Raw genomic sequence first — 19,928 nt, forward strand, 5'->3', positions numbered from 1 at the left:
TGTGGTGAAGATGGAGCATAGCCAGACCATATGATTTTGTAGGCATAACTTTCTTTGGCCATGTTATTTTGAAAAGATATGACTGCTTTATTAGTATGCTTGAAGTATTATTGTCTTAATGTAAAAAGATAGACTATTGCTTCGAATCACTCATGTCTTCATATTCATGCCATCATTAGATTACATGATCAAGATTATGCTAGGTAGCATTCCACATAAAAAATTATCTTTTTTATCATTTACCTACTCGAGGACGAGCAAGAATTAAGCTTGGGGATGCTGACACGTCTCCATCGTATCTATAATTTTTGATTGTTCCATGCCAATATTATACAACTTTCATATACTTTTGGCAACTTTTTATACTATTTTTGGGACTAACATATTGATCCAGTGCCCAGTGCCAGTTCCTGTTTGTTGCATATTTTTGTTTCGCAGAAACCCCATATCAAACGGAGTCCAAACGGGATAAAAATGGACGGAGAATATTTTTGGAATATTTGTGAAATATGGGAAGAAGAATCAACGCGAGAAGGTGCCCGAGGGGGCCATGAGGCAGGGGGCGCGCCTGCCCCCCTGGGCATGCCCCTGACCCTTGTGGGCCCCCCGTAAGGCGGTTGCTGCTCTTCTTTGGCCACAAGAAAGCTAATTTTCGGAGAAAAATCAGGGCGAAGGTTTCAATCCAATCGGAGTTACGGATCTCCGGATATATAAGAAACGGTGAAAGGGCAGAATCCCAGAGCGCAGAAACAGAGAGAGACAGAGAGACAGATCCAATCTCGGAGGGGCTCTCGCCCCTCCCATGCCATGGAGACCAAGGACCAGAGGGGAAACCCTTCTCCCATCTAGGGAGAAGGTCAAGGAAGAAGAAGAAGAAGAGGGCCCCTCTCCCCTTCTCATCCGGTGGCGCCGGAACGCCGCCGGGGCCATCATCATCACCGCAATCCTCATCAACAACTTCACCGCCATCATCACCAACTCTTCCCCCCTCTATGCAGCGGTGTAACCCCTCTTTTACCCGTTGTAATCTCTACTTAAACATGGTGCTCAATGATACGTCTCCAACGTATCTATAATTTTTCATTGCTCCATGCTATATTATCTACTCTTTTGGACATTATTGGGCTTTATTATTCACTTTTATATTATTTTTGGGACTAACCTATTAACCGGAGGCCCAACCCAGAATTGCTGTTTTTTTTGCCTATTTCAGAGTTTCGCAGAAAAGGAATATCAAACGGAGTCCAAACGGAATGAAACCTTCGGGAACGTGATTTTTAGGAAGAATATGATCCAGGAGACTTGGACCCTACGTCAAGAAACAAAGGAGGAGGCCACGAGGTAGGGGGCGCGCCTACCCCCTAGGGCGCGCCCTCCACCCTCGTGGGCCCCCTGTTGCTCCACCGACGTACTCCTTCCTCCTATATATACCTACGTACACCCAAACGATCAGATACGGAGCCAAAAACCTAATTCCACTGCCGCAACCTTCTGTACCCACGAGATCCCATCTTGGGGCCTGTTCCGGAGCTCCACCGGAGGGGGCATCCATCACGAAGGGCTTCTACATCAACACCATAGCCTCTCCGATGAAGTGTGAGTAGTTTACTTCAGACCTTCGGGTCCATAGTTAGTAGCTAGATGGCTTCTTCTCTCTTTTTGGATCTCAATACAATGTTCTCCCCCTCTCTCGTGGAGATCTATTCGATGTAATATTCTTTTGCGGTGTGTTTGTTGAGACCGATGAATTGTGGGTTTATGGTCAAGTTTATCTATGAACAATATTTGAATCTTCTTTGAATTATTTTATGTATGATTGGTTGTCAGTTTGGTTTGGCCTACTAGATTTATCTTTCTTGCAATGGGAGAAGTGCTTAGCTTTGGGTTCAATCTTGCGGTGTCCTTTCCCAGTGACAGTAGGGGTAGCAAGGCACGTATTGTATTGTTGCCATCGAGGATAACAAGATGGGTTTTTTATCATATTGCATGAATTTATCCCTCTACATCATGTCATCTTGCTTAAGGCGTTACTCTGTTTTTATGAACTTAATACTCTAGATGCATGCTGGATAGTGGTCGATGAGTGGAGTAATAGTAGTAGATGCAGGCAGGAGTCGGTCTACTTGTCTCGGACGTGATGCCTATATACATGATCATACCTAGATATTCTCATAACTATGCTCAGTTCTATCAATTGCTCAACAGTAATTCGTTCACCCACCGTAAAATACTTATGCTCTCGAGAGAAGCCACTAGTGAAACCTATGGCCCCCGGGTCTATCTTCATCATATTAATCTTCCAACACTTATTTATTTCCTTTGCTTTTACTTTGCTTTTATTTTACTTTGCATCTTTATCACAGAAATACCAAAAATATTATCCTATCATATCTATCAGATCTCACTCTCGTAAGTGACCGTGAAGGGATTGACAACCCCTTATCGTGTTGGTTGCGAGGATTTATTTGTTTTCTGTAGGTGCGAGGGACTCGCGCGTAGCCTCCTACTGGATTGATACCTTGGTTCTCAAAAACTGAGGGAAATACTTACGCTACTTTGCTGCATCACCCTTTCCTCTTCAAGGGAAAACCAACGCAGTGCTCAAGAGGTAGCAAGAAGGATTTCTGGCGCCGTTGCCGGGGAGGTCTACGCAAAAGTCAATATACCAAGTACCCATCACAAACCCTTATCTCCCGCATTACATTATTTGCCATTTGCCTCTCGTTTTCCTCTCCCCCACTTCACCCTTGCCGTTTTATTCGCCCTCTCTTTTTCGTTCGCCTCTTTTTCGCTTGCTTTTTGTTTGCTCGTGTGTTGGACTGCTTGTTTGTCACGATGGCTCAAGATAATACCAAATTATGTGACTTTACCAATACCAACAATAATGATTTCCTTAGCACTCCGATTGCTCCTCTTACCGATACTGAATCTTGTGAAATCAATGCTGCTTTTTTGAATCTTGTCATGAAAGATCAATTCGCCGGCCGTCCTAGTGAAGATGTCGCTACTCATCTAAATAGCTTCGTTGATTTATGTGATATGCAAAAGAAGAAAGATGTTGACAATGATATTGTTAAATTAAAGCTATTTCCTTTTTCGCTTAGAGATCGTGCTAAAGCTTGGTTTTCGTCTTTGCCTAAAAATAGTATTGATTCTTGGAATAAGTGCAAAGATGCTTTTATCTCTAAGTATTTTCCTCCCGCTAGGATCATCTCTCTTAGAAACGATATTATGAATTTTAAGCAACTTGATCATGAACATTGATGTGGAGTGGAACTCCATGCGGCCGATCTTTCACGAAAGGAGCGAGATCCCTCGAAGAACACGACGAACACGGGGAAGAAGGGAGAGAAATCACAAGGGGAAACACTCAAGAACAAGTCCAATCACACATCCACTAGACAATCAAACACACAAGATCCACAAGGTACATGAACAACAAAGGGAAAGATACAAGGTAGAGTTCATCTCCATGAGGAGGTCTTGAAGGGGGCCGCCCAAGAGGGGGTCTTGATGATATATCCCGCAGGATCTTCTCCTAGATGGAGGTCTTGGCCTCCATAAGGAGTAGTAGTCTCTCTCTCTCTCAAGAGTAGAGTGGTACAAGGAGCAAAGCTCTCTATCAAATGAGCTATAACTTTGCTAACTCGAGCTAGGAGGAGGTAGGGGGTATTTATAGTCTAAGTGGGCGAAAGGGTAAGTGGGAAGGGATACAAGGCCAAAGGCCCGCGGCTGCGCACACAGGCAGCGGACGTCCGGTCCTTACCGGTCGTCCGGTCGCTCGCGGAGGTCCGGACGTCCGGTAGGGCTCGGACTGCCGCTAATTACGTTCTGTTGAAGTGGCACCGCATTTACGGAGACGTCGGGCGTCCGGCCGCTGGGATTTGTCGGACGTCCGGTGTTCTTCGGTCGTCCGGCCACTGTAGCACTCGTCGCCTGGAGTTCTTCTGGCCGTCTGGGCTGCATCAGGTACCGGATGTCCGGTGGCGTCCGGACGTCCGGTGGCTGTAGCTTGTAGCAGCTCCGTTTCTTCCGTCTTCTCTTCCATGCTTCCCTCGCGGATGGTGTAGGTGTTCCTTGGCGCTTGCACTCCTCCTCGTCGTCCATAGCGTTCCGACAATACCTATGCATGCACACAAGAGGGGTGTCAAGTAGTATACCATCCTCGAAGGGGTCAAGTGAGCACGTGTAAAGGAGATGATTCACCTTTGTGTATGTGAAGTAGAGGTCGCACGTGTCACTTGCCAAATGGACTCTTGACATGGTGATGTCCGTAGGATGCTCCGCATCATCTCCCCTCCCTTGGGAAAGATCCGACCTCGGATCGAAAACCAAATCACCATGGGAAAGAGACGGCTTCACCGTGTAGAAGTGGACGTTCACCAAGTACTCATCATCTTCAAGCTCGCAATGGGCACTCTCCAATGTCGCACCGTCGTGTGATTCCTTCAAAAGGAGCAAAGACAACAAACACTTGGAAAACAAATGTGGTTAGCGTTAGTGCATAACCAAGCATTCAAGTGGTGATACACCCAACAAGTGTCATCATCATGCAAAGCATATGGTTTGACAAAGGATTGTGACATGGCATGTAAGCACATAATTTGAGCACAAGCAAAGATATCTTGGGGACAAGCATGTAAATGTGAGGTAGTGATGCAAATATGTGTGTCAAGATAATAAGCATCTACCTCAAGTTCATAGCAAGCATTCACAAATTGCTCAATGAAAGGTCTATGGAAGGCATAAGAATCATTCACAACACCAAATGAAGTGAAGTGTCTAAACACATGGGTCAAATGCAAGACAATCCAAGCATAATGTGCATAAGGTGTAGTGAAGATAGTATGGCACTCAACACAATAGAAAGAGCAATTGTTCATCATTAGTGAGGCAATCAAGTCAATCATGTGACAAGCAATGGGACATGGCATATGTGAAGGAATGACATTGTTGCAACCAAACATGTGCGAGGAGCAATTAATCCAAGAAATGGATGCAACACACAAGGCATATATATCATGATGCATGGAAATGTGTAAGTGGCAAGTAAAAGCAAGATCTCTAACATGTGCGCAATCAAGTGGTCCAAGATGACCAATAAGTCTCATGGTGCAAGCAACACAAGTAGTATGATCTACAATATCCATGCTCAAGAAAGATGTCACCTTGAAGGCGTGTCCTTGTGCATTCTTCACAATGCCGAAGTGGTAGGAAAGGTGGTGTAGAAACGAGTCGTGGTAGAATGGATGAGGCTCGCTCTCAAGAGCTCGAATGGTCAACTCACATGAAGCGGAAGTCGACACAAAGTCCAAGTATCCTACACATGCACAAAAGAAAGCAAAGAATGTATGCGCATGGTAAATAAACACATCATCCATCATGATGGTTCTCTTCTCTTGCACATAACCATTAGGAGCACAAGTGCATGAATAATATGATGCAACAATGGCTATATTCATGGCACGAGGTATATGGTGCAAAGAGGTAAGACAAGCATGCTTCATAAGAAATATGTCAAAATCTCCAAAAATATGTGAGAATGCTATGGGGGCAAACTCATGAGCAAGACTATAATCATTGTTGCACTCAATACATGGCAAGTCATCTAGCATGAGAGAGGCAACATATGGAGAGATATGACAAGAAGCAATAACAATCATGTGCAAAGCATGGTAATGGTTGTCATCAACCGCGTGAAATGAGAATGTATGAATCATCGGTGATGCAACAAGGCAAGCAATCATAGTAATCAAGTCATGCAAGCTAGTAGTGCGAAGATGCAACATACTAGAGGAAATCATGGCAATCATGTCATGTGAGAAAATAATAGGCATAGACAATGCACGTGACATATCGCAAGCACGAACACAAAGCAAGATCATAGTATCATCATATGCATGGGGCACAAAGCAAACATGGTAATATGGCAGTTGGGTTGTCTTCTTTTCTTTTGGTTCCGTAGTCGGACCTATGTGTGTACTCTGATTGATGTATGATTTATTTATGTATTGTGTGAAGTGGCGATTGTAAGCCAACTCTTTATCCCATTCTTGTTCATTACGTGGGATTGTGTGAAGATGACCCTTCTTGCGACAAAACCACAATGCGGTTATGCCTCTAAGTTGTGCCTCGACACGTGGGAGATATAGCCGCATCGTGGGTGTTACAGAGATGAACTAGGGTTTTGAGATGAGATGATGATGTTGATGAAGGTTGACCCTCCCACGATGAGATGGTCGTTGGTGATGACGAATGCTTCGATTTCCCCCTCCCGGAGGGAAGTATCCCCGGCGGAATCACTCCGTCGGAGAGCAAAAGTGCTCCTGCCCAAGTTCCACCTCGAGACGGTGGCGCTCCGTCCCGAAAGTCCTCCCATTATTTTTTCTAGGCAAAAACCCTTATATACCAGAAGATGGGCACCGGAGGATGGCCAGGGGCCCCACTACCCACCAAGCGCGCCAGGGGGGCTAGGCGCCCCCTAGTGCCTAGTGGGCACCTGGGTGGCCCCCTCTGGTATTTCTTTTCTTCAATATTTTTTATATATTCCAAAATAAATCTCTGTAAAATTTCAGCTCATTTGGAGATGTGCAGAATAGGTATCTCTAACATAGCTTTTTTAGGTCCAGAATTCCAGCTGCCGGTATTCTCCCTCTTTGTGTAAACCTTGCATATTATAAGAGAAAAGACATTAGAATTACTCCACAAAGTGTTATATTGAATGAAAATACTATAAATAACAGTAGGAAAACATGATGCAAACTTGCCGGCAGTCTGACATGTATGTGTCGTGCACACTGGGCCTGCCAGCAGTTCGCAAGGGCCACCATCTCATGCTTCTGCGCCGATGAGAGTTGCTCCCACATCTCACTGGCAGGTGGTGAGAGTTGCTCCCATATTTAGGAAAACAAACTCACTGTCGATCATCATCATTACGTCGGAAGAAGGTTGTGAGCAGAGGACGAATGGGAGTGGAGGTTTGCCGGTGGTCGTGAACGGCGGAGTGCGGGAAGTGGAGTGGTACAGTTTTAGCCGTGTGCGATAGTGCTTTATATATTGGGCGCCAGCCAGGCGAAGCGCCGGTCTGAATGCGGCACCCGGAGTGGGTTACTCGACCGTCTTGCCTGTTCAATGTCGGGCTGACGGACGGACAGGCAGCCGGATTCATGCATTAGGAAGTTGTCTCGTTGCCTACTCTAGTTGCGTCTCTATGAGCCGACATTGAATGCGGTGCGGGCGGCGCTCGGGGATGCGTCCGCGGACGTATGCAAAACCACGTTGGATGGCAGAAAAGGTCCAGACGTGTCGATCCGGACGTTTGCGGGCATTTTGCGTCACCGCGTTGGAGATGCCCTAAGCCAGCTGCTTATGTGTCTCTTTGGTGGATTGAATACACCTATCACCTGATCTTTTGGTGGAGTGAATATTATGGTCTATATCCATGATTATACACTTAGTACTTGGGATGATTTAAGGCTTGCCACGACATATACATTTGCCCCATGACACATGAAAGAAGTTGCATATTTGGTCGGATGAATATCGTTGATTATACACCTAATACTTGGTAGGATTTTGTGGTGCAAATCATAAGAGTTGAGACGATTTTCCTTCCACAATTGCACCTACTATGACGACAACTGTCGGCCCAATGGGAACCAGGGTACCCTGGGACGACGGACCTGGGCTTGATAATGGTGCCTGTCAAGCATCTTCTCTGGTGATGGCAAGTGATGCATCACATGCGCGCCACTTGTGCAGCCAGAGAGTTTTGGTGGGCTTTCGCACCCAATGAATTGGAGGATGGAAAGTTGTTTGTTTGTGTTTTTTCTTCTTAGATTCGTTTTTTTAAACGATTTATCTCTCAAACCGCGCCTCCAAGTCACGATCAGTTTGCACTATTGCGTTTCTTATGTCGAGATCTTCAAAAGTAGATCCCATGTTAACATGTTTCAATGATTTTTTTTCAAATAAAATTTGTGCTCTAGAACCGTACTAGGGTTGTGCTTCAAAAACCATATTAAACTGTGCTTCAAAAACCACTTTTGTTAAAGCACGGTTGTGCTTCCCATAGTTTTGGTGGGCTTTCACACTTTTTTGAAGAAGTACAACTATACTTCACTTGGAAACACATCTATGCCTCACTTTTGTTTTAGAGGACCAAAACTGCACTAGGAAATACAATTCGGTGCCCGGGCTCATCTGTACCCGGTGAACAGTAAATTCAAAAAAATACTAAAAATTCTGATTTTTTAGGTGGAAGATGTTATAATGCGTAATGTTCGTGCCAAATTTCAGCTTGTTCGCACATCTCAGGAGCTCATGGCAAAAAAAATAAAATCGTCAAAACAGTACGTGAACAATAAACTTTCTTACAACTGAAAATTTGTTTTTTTTCTGGGAGCTACTGAAATGTTCAAACTTCACAAAATTTGACACGGATTTCAGGCACGTGAGCATTTAGCACATGATATTTTTACTATTTTAAACGAATTTACTGGTCACCTCGGATGCAAATGCACGCGAGAGCCAAAACGCTGCGTCTAGCTGCGCTTCACTTTTAGGGACGAACGCAACTTACACTGTCGACCGAAGGCCCAGAGGCCTCCATTTCCTCGCGGTGCCGTGGCCCACGGCGTGGCCCGGTACACGAGAAGGCTCTGAGGCCAGGGGGACGCACTGCCGGGCGATCGAACGATCGGGTGCGTATATAATCCGTATCGGACGGTTACCTTTATATCGTCGACTCAGACCTAACGAGAACCAGTCGAGTCGACCGTGCCATTCCCTTCTCCACAAAACCTCCCGCCGCGAAGACCCCACCCATTAAACCCTAGAAGTCGAGCCTCCCCTTGCCATCGCCGCCGCAGCCACCATGGGCCCCGCCAAGTCCTCCAAATCCTCCAAGAAGCGGAAACCCGCCGCCCCGCCGCCAGAGTCGGACTCCGAGCAGGAGGAGACGGTCCACGAGACCGCCGCTGCCGAGGAATTCAACCAAGAGGAGCAGCCGCAGCCGCAGCAGCAGTCGGACGCAGGAGACGAGCAACATGAGCATGGCAAGGAGGCGCAGGAGACGGGAAAGGAGAAAAAGAAGAAGAAGGACAAGGAGGGCTCCGGAATCCTCACCAGCATGCTCTTCTCGGAGCTCCCCATCTCCGAGCTCACCGCCAAGGCCATCAGGGAGATGAACTACACCCACCTCGCCCAGGTGCGTGCCCGAACTTACCATTCAACTTAACTCGCGGCTCGTTTTTTTTTTCTGGTCTCCGTGAAAGCTCGTAATAGAACACAAGTGCTGTATGTTTCAGAAAAATATGTATTATGTAGGAGTACATGTTGAATTTTGTGCAAATGTGTTGACTGGCTACATGATTTCCTTGTTCCTTTTTGTGTTTGCAGATTCAAGCTCGGTCGATACCTCATCTGTTGGAAGGAAGGGATGTGATGGGAGCTGCCAAGACTGGCTCAGGGAAGACCCTTGCGTTCCTCATACCGGCGATTGAGCTTCTCTATAACCTGCATTTCTCGCCGAGGAATGGCACAGGAGTTATTGTGGTTTGCCCTACAAGGGAGCTTGCCATACAGGTATGGTTACCTAGAGAAATCATGCTACTACAGTTGTTGCAGTTCAGTTTACCTGTGTAAGCACCACTAACTCTGACCATGAGTAAAATGATCAAAATCCGATGGGCCAACTGATATAGGCTTATACTTTGTTGAAAAAGAGTGGTCTTATAAATATAGTGGACATGGTTGTTTGCTGTACTATTTTTTTAGATTACTATATGCTTTTTGGTGGAATTTTTTTTGTACTTTTGTTCATTCTTTTTAATAATATGGACAAATCATTTAGTCCAAAATTACTTCGACAGCGAGACTGAACAGATTACCATAGTCAACTTTTGAAAGCCTTGCACTTTTGTACTATACTGTTCTTAATCACACGTATTTTTGTTTTGGTCCAGACACAAAATGTTGCTAAGGAATTGATGAAGTATCACTCACAAACCCTCGGATATGTAATTGGTGGTAATGGCCGGAGAACTGAAGCTGACCAGCTTGCAAAGGGGGTCAATTTGTTAGTAGCTACACCAGGCAGGCTGTTGGACCATCTGCAAAACACCAAGGGTTTCATATATAGAAGACTAAAGGTAAATAACTAGTATACACCGCCTTTCTGTCAAGGAACGGAGCAGATTTGTTACAAATTTACTTGTGTAGAAAACAAAATCTCAGGCTACTCAGAAATGTTACAAATCAATTCATCATCGTGTTCGTGTCTTCTGTTCATGCATGACCTTAAAATCCCATCTCTTTTTTTGGTTAAACCATTACATCCAGGAATGTATATGCCACAGAAAAATCAATGCACATTGTCATAACTTTAACCTCATCTAAAGTACTCCCTCCGATCCATATTACTTATCTTAGATTTGTCTAGAAAGTAGGAGGCCGAAGACCAATGGTGGCCCCCAAGGGAGTAACATGTTTATTTTTTACAATGCATATCAGCGTATGTAATATCATCTGAAATTTGCATTATCTGTTTTGTTTGTGCACTTGGGGTTCACCATTTGCAATTTCTAAACTGACAAGTTAACATATGATTTTCATTTATTGCATTGCACGTGCACGCCTGTCGTGGCTGCAAGATGTGCCTCACAGAGCTGCTGAAGCTGGTTGCATAACTGACGCATAAATTGGAAAAGGAAACGGCATCAGTACCAAAAGTAGATGAGCAATATATCTACTGAAGAGATAACATAATAAGCTAGACTGGCCTGAAGGAAGAAGAAACCTGTATTCATCCCTCCATGTATCAAGTAAATAATTCAGAAACTACTAACCATTATGATTAGGCATTTCTTATTCTATTAAGATGCCTTGGTTAGGTTGTGTTGCGTATGCGTCACTCTTGAAAAATAGCATCTTCTATGAAGTTTACAGAGTCATCTTCTAAACACCACATGCATTGTCCATACAAAAAGAAACTGAAAATATAAATCAAAATCTGAACTGAACTAGCTGCACAAGTTGCTACTCATCAAGGAAGAGAAAGAGTCGGGATCTGTGGTCCACGCCTTGCTGAACGGCAAAAGCAGACTGCATTAGAGAGATAAAACACAAACATGTGCAGCTGGTACCAAAGTAGCAGTCTGGTAGAGGAGAGGGAGTAGAAAGTAGGAGGCCGAAGACCAATGATTCGTTTTAGGAGAGGAGCCGTGCTGGCTAGCTAATATAGGATTATTTTGCATTAGGAAAATAAATACTTTAATAAAGGAGCTAAATCACAAGTGTCGAATATCTGTTCTTGCCAATATAAGAGTAGAGAGAGAGAGAGTGGTGAAGATCATTTAGATAGGGCAGAATAGCTATCTCAACCAAAGTTACTTGACATACATTTGAGTATAAGAAGATCATATATGCTATATGTTCCCCATCAGTTTAATAATTTCAATCTTTGAATTAAGAACCTATAAGCTAGTGTATTAGGCTATTATAGCTCAGTAGGAATTAAGTGGGTATCTATGTGCTTAAGAGTATATCCATGTTGGTATCAAAACCATAGTCAGCAAATAAAGGGATTTAGTTGAGCATCCTAGCAGTAGGTTATATTGTCGAGGTAATGCAAGGAGATGAAGGGCCCTGGCACCTCTCTGATTTGCATAAGGGCACCTACAGTGTTTTAGAGGTAACATTGCCTTTATACCAGGCCCTGTATAGAGGCTGAGGTCACCTCTTAGATGAACCCAAATGATTAAAAAAATACTCCCTCCGTCCCCTAATATAAGATGTTTTTGCAAGCTGTTTTAGCTTGCAAAAATGTCTTATATTATGGGACGGAGGGAGTACATACTTCTCAGCCTGTGCATAATTCTCCAAGTCTGCCAACCTTCTCAACCTGACAGCTGGGACTGCTTGGTTATTTTATTACATAGAGTCTGCCTCCAAGCTGTGAGGTGATGCTGAGGTTTTTAGATTAGAGGCCGGAGCGTCCAATGTATGGAGGCTGACTCTTAAGAGGAGAGTGTGTCTTTAGAACCTATGCCAAACACTTGACTCTTGGACCTAACTGACACGCAGCAGGGGAACACAGTTTACTCGGAAGGCGTAATTCATACCAACAAGATTATGTCCGAGGCCAGCTGTTTAGGCCCTGTTCGGTTCATAGGATTTGTGGAGGAATTTTGAAGGAACACTGTTTATGGAGGTTTATTTCCCTTCGCATCGTTCGGTACGCAGGAAACGCATACAGTAAACCAGAGGAAACATGCACTTCCCGTGACAATTCCAAAGGAATCCAAAAATCCGCCTAGAGCTCATTTTTTGGCGGAAGACCGAGGCGAGCCTCTCTGGCCGTATCATCAGGGGATTAAAAAATGATGGATGTGTGAAGTGGCTAGGTGAGAGACAGAGATAAAGCTGCCTTGCTTCAATTTAAAAATACCTCAAGGCTACTGTTTGTACAGTGCTTTCCTATGATTTTTCTATGCTCAACCGAACACCCGGTCTGACAACTATCCCGTGCTTTTGGTTCCAGCGTTTCACACATGCATTCCTTTTCTGTTTCTGTTTTTTCTCTCCTTCCTATGTTATGTTTTCCTACGAACCGAACGGGGCCTTACTTTAGCAATGTGGACTGCTAATTTGAAGCATATGCAATGCTTGCCTGCTTGATTTGTTGTGCCATTGCTGTGTGATTATTGCAGAGCCTGACCCCTTTCTCTCTTAATTTGTCTCTCTGACATCTCTCACTCTATTATTTTTTGTAGTGTCTTATAATTGATGAAGCTGATCGCATTCTTGAGCAGAACTTTGAGGAAGACATGAAACAAATATTTAAACGCCTTCCCCAGGTATATTTTCATAGAGCCCGTCTGACAATTCTCACTTGATACCAAAGTTTATCAACTTTATTTTACATTTAACCATTTATTCCTTTTTATTCACCATAAATGATGCACAGAATCGGCAGACAGTTCTTTTTTCTGCGACACAAACGAAAGAGGTTGGTGGATTTGTCCTGAAGTCCCAACTTTTAAGTTGATTCTTGATGTTTTTCTATCTCCGTGAATTTACTGGTATTTTTAATCCACAGGTTGAAGATTTTGCCAAGTTGTCATTTGAGAAAAACGAAGAAAGGAAAGAAAAACCTGTTTATATCTCAGTTGATGATGGTAAATCAAATGTAAGAAAATGATTTGCCACACCATTCATCTCTCTATATTGAGGACATCTATAGTAAAAATAACAATGATGCTCCTACAGGCTACCGTGGAAGGCTTACAGCAGGGCTATTGTGTCATTCCTAGCGACAAGAGGTTTTTGGTTCTGTATGCTTTCCTAAAAAAGAAACAGTCTAAGAAGGTCATGGTGTTCTTTTCATCATGTAGCTCAGTAAAGTTCCATGCAGAGCTTCTAAATTTTCTCCAGATAGAGTGTGAAGATATCCATGGGAAACAAAAACAGCAGAAACGAACTACAACATTCTTTAACTTCTGCAAGGCAGAAAAGGGCATCTTATTATGCACTAATGTGGCAGCACGTGGACTTGATATTCCTGATGTGGTGAGGTTTTTGACTAACATTTTATTGAAACCAGTGCAATGAATTCTTCTTTTCCCTTGATAACTGAATGATATTGCCATTGTTTAGGATTATATTGTGCAATATGACCCTCCAGATGAACCAAAGGTTTGTGATGTTACCTGTTCTAGTTACATTTTCTACTCTTATCTTTTTACTGTACTGACCAATTCAAATTTGACTTTCAGGATTACATTCACAGAGTTGGTCGTACTGCACGTGGTGAAAAAGGCAAAGGAAGCGCCTTATTGTTCTTGTTGCCACAAGAACTGAAGTTTCTTATTTACCTGAAGGTAATAAATTTTATACGATCTCTCTGTCTGTCTCTCTCTCTACAGTTAACAGAAACTACATATGTAATGGTGTCTGCAGGCAGCCAAGATTTCTCTCACAGAATACGAGTTCAATAATAAGAATGTGCCAAATTTACAATCACATCTTGTAAGTGCATCTTTTGTGATAATTAAATTATTCCAATCCATTTTTTAAAAGTATGCCCAGAATTTTTAACTGAGTTGTTGGGCAGGAGAACATCGTTGTCGAGAATTACTTCCTAAACCAGTCAGCTAAGGAAGCCTACAGATCCTACATCTTGGCATACAACTCACACGCCATGAAGGACATTTTTAATGTTCATGATCTTGATATGAAGGTATAATTGCTGTCAAGTTCTTTCTGAAGACTCAGTATTTGGTTCATGTGCTCCACCAGTTCTTACTTGTATACAACTCCCTCCATCTGGAATTACTTGTCGCAGTAATGGATGGAAATGGATGTATCTAGAACTAAAATACATCAAGATACATCCATTTCAGCGACAAGTAATTCCGGACGGAGGGAGTATGTTTTTGTTTTGCTTTACAATCCACTGCGCGTGTTAGTATGTGGGAGGAAATTTGTCTTGCTGTCATTGCATTTCCCAAATATTTCAGCTGTCGAGTAGAGGCACCTGTGCACTAGTCTTCCTTATCCTCTCTGTGCTAGTGGCATTTTGCTTTATTTTGTCCACCTTTGGCACTTTCAGAATCTCTTTTTTCGTTGGCTTAGTTTAGAAGTTAGTGAGCTGGGAAGTAGCTGATATTTGTCGTTGTCACCTTGTATAAATGTCTATGTTTGATGAGCATGAAGTGAGTTAATTGCGTGTATGGTTAGAGTTTTGGACTTGGCAGGAAAATTGATTGACATATCTAATTGCTTGTTATGTGGCGGCAGGCTGTAGCAGCATCATTCTGTTTTAAGAACCCTCCAAAAGTGAACCTCGACTTGGAGAGCAGCGCTTCTAAACGTCGGAAGACAAGGAAAGTGGATGGTGGGGCGAGGAGGCATGGTATCAATGCCGCAAATCCTTATGGATGGAAGGGCGGTGATGATAACAGGCAGTTTGCAAGATTCTAGAGGGCTAGCCAGCCAGCCTTTGAGTGGTCTGTAATGATGGTAAACTCTAATGTTAAGCATTGATACCATGCCTTTGAGTGTTTTATGATGTCTCTTGCGGTAAACTCTAATGTTAGGCAGAGTCTGGAAGGCTCTTCTTTGCTCTGTAAGATTTTGTTAGATAGCTTGATACTATGGCACTGGGGTGTAATGCAATTTTACGTACTAGCTTAATGCCTGGATGATTGAGAAACAAAAAGAGTCAGTCAGTCAGTCAGTCCCTGTTATCGCAAGTGTTTTAGCCGATGTTTGCTTCAGTTTTGTTCATGCAGTAATGATGAGCCATCACTATTGTTGCCTGAAGGAAGGAGATGTTCTTTGGAGTTGATACTTTGTAGTGCCATTAGTGAAATATTTTACCATACAAATCGAGTGTTGAGTTTCAGACCTGATAATGTTCTTAACAGTTTCCTTGTCGTACAAGTACAAAACTTGTGAACAAGAAGAATCCTAGGCTTATTTTCGTTATTGCTGCCATGCTCATGTGTTTGCAAAGTACTGGTAGTAGTGTTCCTAGCCCAGTGGTTGGACTTGGGTGGGTCGCCACATGGTCTTGTGGAAGCAGAGCAGCCTCTCCCCCTGGTTTGACACGGCCATCCGGACCTCCCAATGCAGAGATTTGGCGATTCTCTCCACCTCCTCGGCCGTCTCCCTGTCGTCACGGACGATCATCTTCCCCTCCGGCCTGAGGATCCGGTCCACCTCCGCCATCACCAGCCTCACCTTGCACCTGTACTTGAGCTTGGAGAAGAGATGGTCGGCGTGGACGAGATCGTACGACCTCGGGTACGTGCTCAGGGACTCGCACCAGTCATGGTACATCCCCAAGAGCCCGCGCTCGTAGATGATGGGCAGCGTGTCCGGCGACTCCACCGACACGATGTTCATCACCCACACCTTCATGTCGCGCAGCGCCGCCGCCAACCTGATCGATCAAGCCATGTCCTCCTCCTTCAACACAAGGAAAGGAAAGGGAAGGGCTTACCCGCCGTAGACGGATCGCATGTCGATGACGTTCCTCACGTTCTTCCACTCGATGCCCATGCCGCTCAGGTACGAGCTGTTGACCGCCTCCCTCCAGTGCTTCGTGTCCGCCGCCAGGTCATCCGCCGCGGGCTTGCCGTACACGCCCACCTGGCTCTCGTTCAGCCAGTAGGGCGCCGCCGTCAGCCTCTCCGGCCACTGCTCCGGCCACCGCGAGCCTCGCGCCGCTGGCTCGGTGGCCACTCTGTGCATGCACGCCTGCAGCGTTATGTTCCTGCCATGCAATTACAGTGCAACAAGCATGAGAGCAAGCGATTCAACAAGAGACAGTCTCATCATGCGGCCTTGATTGGTAGTACCATGCTGCGTTGGGGTCATCCGACTCCTCGCACAGCGGCGGCTCCGCCCGGCTCCTCTTGCTGTAGCACTCGTTGCTGGACGGCTTCTTGAAGATGACCATGGCGGTCTGGTCCACCGTGTCGCTCGTCCTCGTCACCATCTCCCAGCACATGGACTTGGTCAGTGCAGCCATGGCTTGCCAGATCCCCACGTTCTCCGCGTCCTTCCGGTACACCGGCGTCGCTGACCACACGAACAGCCCTCCGGGCCGGAGCAGCCGGTTCGCCTCCAGCAGCAGCTTGCCTCCCTCGATGTGCCACGGCACGCGGCACCGCGCGCAGTGCACCACGTCGTAGGCGCCGCCGGGGAAGGGGAGCCGCTTCGTGCCCATCGCGGCCGAGATGGCCGGGATCCCGCGCTCCAGCGCGAACTGCACCTGCGCCTCGTGCTCGTCCTTGGGCGCAAACGACATGGCCAGCACGTCCTTGTCGAACAGGTACCCGCCCAAGCTTGCCACGCCGCAGCCGACGTCAAGCGCCACGCGGCTGCGCGTCCCCCACGCCACCGCCGGGAGCGCCTCCTGGATCACGTCGATGTAGTGCGACGCGCCGTTCAGGAACTGCGTGCCGCCGCCCGGGAACACCAGGTGCTCGCCGTCGTCGGAGACCTTCACCCAGTTTTGGTGCCCCTTGTACAGCGCCAGCTTGGTGTGCGGCACGTTGTTGTACCAGATCCTCTCGCGGCTTTCCGGCCACGGGATCGGTTGCCGGTAGCCCTCCGGCAGCGGCACCAGGCATGACGGCGCTGGGGACGGGCAGTGCCGCTCGCGGTGCTCGTAGTGCTTGTTGCTCTTGAGCCCCTTGATGGCCGCCTCGTTGTCCAGGCACGGGATGTAGTCCGCGCCGGCGCTCGTGTTGCACAGCTTCCACACGTACGAGGCCTCCTCCGTGGACGACTCGCCGACGACGACCACCACGTTGCCTTTGTTCTTGTGCTCCTTCCTGCTGTTCTGCGCCTTCTCCTCGCTCGACTCCGTCGCCTGTGTCGGGAACGTGACGTCCTGCTCAGCCGTCGTCGTCTCGTTGAGCAGCTCCGCCTGCCCGCTCGGCAGCAGCTCTGCCGTTTCTGTGTCGCCGCCGGTCACCGGCTCCGTCACTGGCCTCTCTTCGCCTTGGTTGGCGGTACTACTGTTCGTTAGAACCATCCCGTCTTCTTCAGAGAGTGTGTCCTCTACCGTTGTAGTTGTCTGGTTCCTGGGCGTGTCCTTCTTGTCGACGAACGTTTGGTTCTTGGATGCAGCGCCGGTGGCCGCATCGTCGCCGGTCCGGTCGTCGAAGGCTGTCTGGTTCTTCTCCGTGCCGTCGTCGCCAGCTTCTTTTGCATAGGCCGGCGTCTCTTCGGCGTTCTTGTTGGTGATGTTATCTTCTGTCTCACCCTTCTTCTCGGTGGGCGCCGCCTCGACGTTCTTCTCGCCCTGGCCGCCGGTCTCCGTAGTGTCGGAGCTTTTATCAATCTGGTCACCGGTGTCCGTCGTGTCTCTAGGTGCCTCCTCCGTGTTCTGCTCGGCGTTGTTGCCGCCGCTCTGGTTTGTGCCTGTTGACACATCCTCGTCGCTCTTGTCAGTCGTCGCCTCCTCCGTGTTCTGCTCGGCGTTGTTGCCGCCGCTCTGGTTCGTGCCTGTCGACGGATCCTCGGCGCTCTTGTCGGTCGTTGCCTCCTCCGTGTTTTGCTCGGCGTTGTTGCCGCCGCTCTGGTTCGTGCCTGTCGACGCATCCTCGGCGCCCTTGTCGGTCGTCGCCGCCTCCGTGTTCTGGTCGGCGTTGTTGCCGCTGCTCTGGTTCGTGCCTGTCGATGCATCCTCGGCGCTCTTGTCGGTCGTCGCCTCCTCCGTGTTATTCTGGACATTCTTGTCGCGGTCTTCCTCCGGCTTGGCCACATCCCCGCCTTCCGTCATGCCGCTGTCGTGAGAGGATGTGAGGTTCTTGGACGGCGACTCGACCCCGGCTACGGTGTCGCCGTCGGGCTTGCCTGCGGTGGTGCTGCTGGCATCGGCATCCGTCTTCTCTGCGCTCTGGTCGACCTCCGTCGTTTGCACGGCCGGACCGTCGTGGTCCTCCTTGGCGGCCTTGTCTGTTGCCTGTGTAATGTCGGCGTCGCCACCCTTGACGACGCTGCGGGTCAAGCCGACGTCCGTGTCCTCCCCGGCCTTGTCCGGTGAGACGCCCATCGGGACGTTGCTCGTGGGCGCCATCATCCACGCGGCGACGAGGCAGAGCCCCACGAAGAGGACGATCGTGGCCGTGGCGCAGGACGACGCGGGCCGCCGGGCGCCACCGCCGCCGACGTCCAGCGGCAGCCTCTGGTAGCGATCTCGATCAAACAACGGCATCTTCCCTTTCCTAGCTCCTGTTCCAGCTAGCTCATGCGCTAGGCCTGGCTTATCATGTGAAGAAACAAGAGTTAAACGTGCACGATCGGACAAATGTGAAGAAACGACATGAAATGTCTTGGAACGGCGACGCACCTCAATGACCGGGCACGATGGATCGCCGGATCGGCCGCTCCGGTGCTGGCCGGCGTCGAATTCGATGGCGAGCGAGAAGGGTGCCTCGTTCCGGCAGGCAGCAAGATAGACTAGATATATAGACGTGCACCACCGCGGCTGCAGATCGATGTCGAGCTTTGTGCGCGCTTTGCTTGGAGACGTAGCGATGGATTATGAAATAAAAGTCTTTGAAATGGATCTACCGGAGCCCTTTCTATTTCCCAACAAGAAGCAAGGGGCCATGCAAAGCAAGCACGCATGCATCTCCTCGTCCCTTGCTCTTTTTATTGGGTGGAGGGGAAAGGAGTAGCAGGAGGCGCCAAGTGTGGAGAAACGGGGGTGACCGACCACCAACGCCACTCTCCCCGGAACGCCCTTTGTGGCTCCATCCATTGCCATGCAAAACTCTGGGTGAATTCTCATCTTGTTGCAAAAACATCGCGCGCATGTCTATCCATCAGCTGGACTAAGCCCGACCTAGCCTTGATTAGTGTCAGAGCCTAAACAAGCTCAACGGTGACGGAACAAGCGTTGAACCCCCAATGTACCCATAGCATATATAGCAAGCTAACTGAAATCCCTCAATAACTTCTACGGCAGTACGATGTCAGCTATTACCAGCACTAAACCCAACAACTAAACTAGTCACGCCATTCTCTTCTTTTCACCACCATTGTCCCCTTTTTCAGCAGCTGCAAAGTGAACATATAAGCCCTAACTGATTGAATTGAAGAAATTATCCCTCCTCTACTTGTTTCTGCCATGAGTTTTGTCGAGAGCAAGTTGAGAAATACGAGGAACATCAAACCAACTTAGTAGCAACACGCACACACGGGCTTCACCCTGCGTAGTAGGTGCACCTCCATACCCTAGCGTTGCCACCCAAAATCTCTCTCCCTCCCACCTTTGTGATCACTTGCTTTGCATTTTGAGTCATTTAGATTGCTTTCAACTCTTACAAAATTGCTTGAATTTGTGTCACTTGTAAGTGTATCTAGTGCTCCTTTTGTGATTTTGAAGTATTGACCACAATTTTTTT

General features: G+C 47.1%; 2 protein-coding genes across 2 annotated transcripts; one reads left to right on the top strand and one right to left on the bottom strand.

The window, feature by feature from the left end:
* The first annotated feature begins 8,741 nt into the window (after positions 1-8,741).
* Positions 8,742-15,248, top strand: LOC109761023 (DEAD-box ATP-dependent RNA helicase 27). Its single transcript, XM_020319817.4, has 12 exons — positions 8,742-9,208; positions 9,400-9,585; positions 9,966-10,151; positions 12,774-12,857; positions 12,968-13,009; positions 13,100-13,189; positions 13,270-13,569; positions 13,657-13,695; positions 13,776-13,880; positions 13,960-14,028; positions 14,114-14,239; positions 14,800-15,248. The coding sequence occupies exons 1-12, from the start codon at positions 8,876-8,878 to the stop codon at positions 14,980-14,982; spliced, it is 1,743 nt and encodes a 580-aa protein (XP_020175406.1). The 5' UTR covers positions 8,742-8,875; the 3' UTR covers positions 14,983-15,248.
* A 186-nt stretch (positions 15,249-15,434) lies between these two features.
* On the bottom strand, positions 15,435-18,747 carry LOC109761022 (probable methyltransferase PMT25). The gene is made up of 3 exons (XM_073500114.1): positions 16,365-18,747; positions 16,007-16,279; positions 15,435-15,946 (listed from the first exon to the last, which is right to left on the bottom strand). Exons 1-3 carry the CDS (start codon positions 18,731-18,733, stop codon positions 15,535-15,537), a joined length of 3,054 nt encoding a protein of 1,017 aa, XP_073356215.1. The 5' UTR covers positions 18,734-18,747; the 3' UTR covers positions 15,435-15,534.
* Between the last annotated feature and the right edge of the window lie 1,181 nt (positions 18,748-19,928).

Source organism: Aegilops tauschii, chromosome 5, assembly GCF_002575655.3.
Source record: "Aegilops tauschii subsp. strangulata cultivar AL8/78 chromosome 5, Aet v6.0, whole genome shotgun sequence".
NCBI lineage: Eukaryota > Viridiplantae > Streptophyta > Magnoliopsida > Poales > Poaceae > Aegilops > Aegilops tauschii.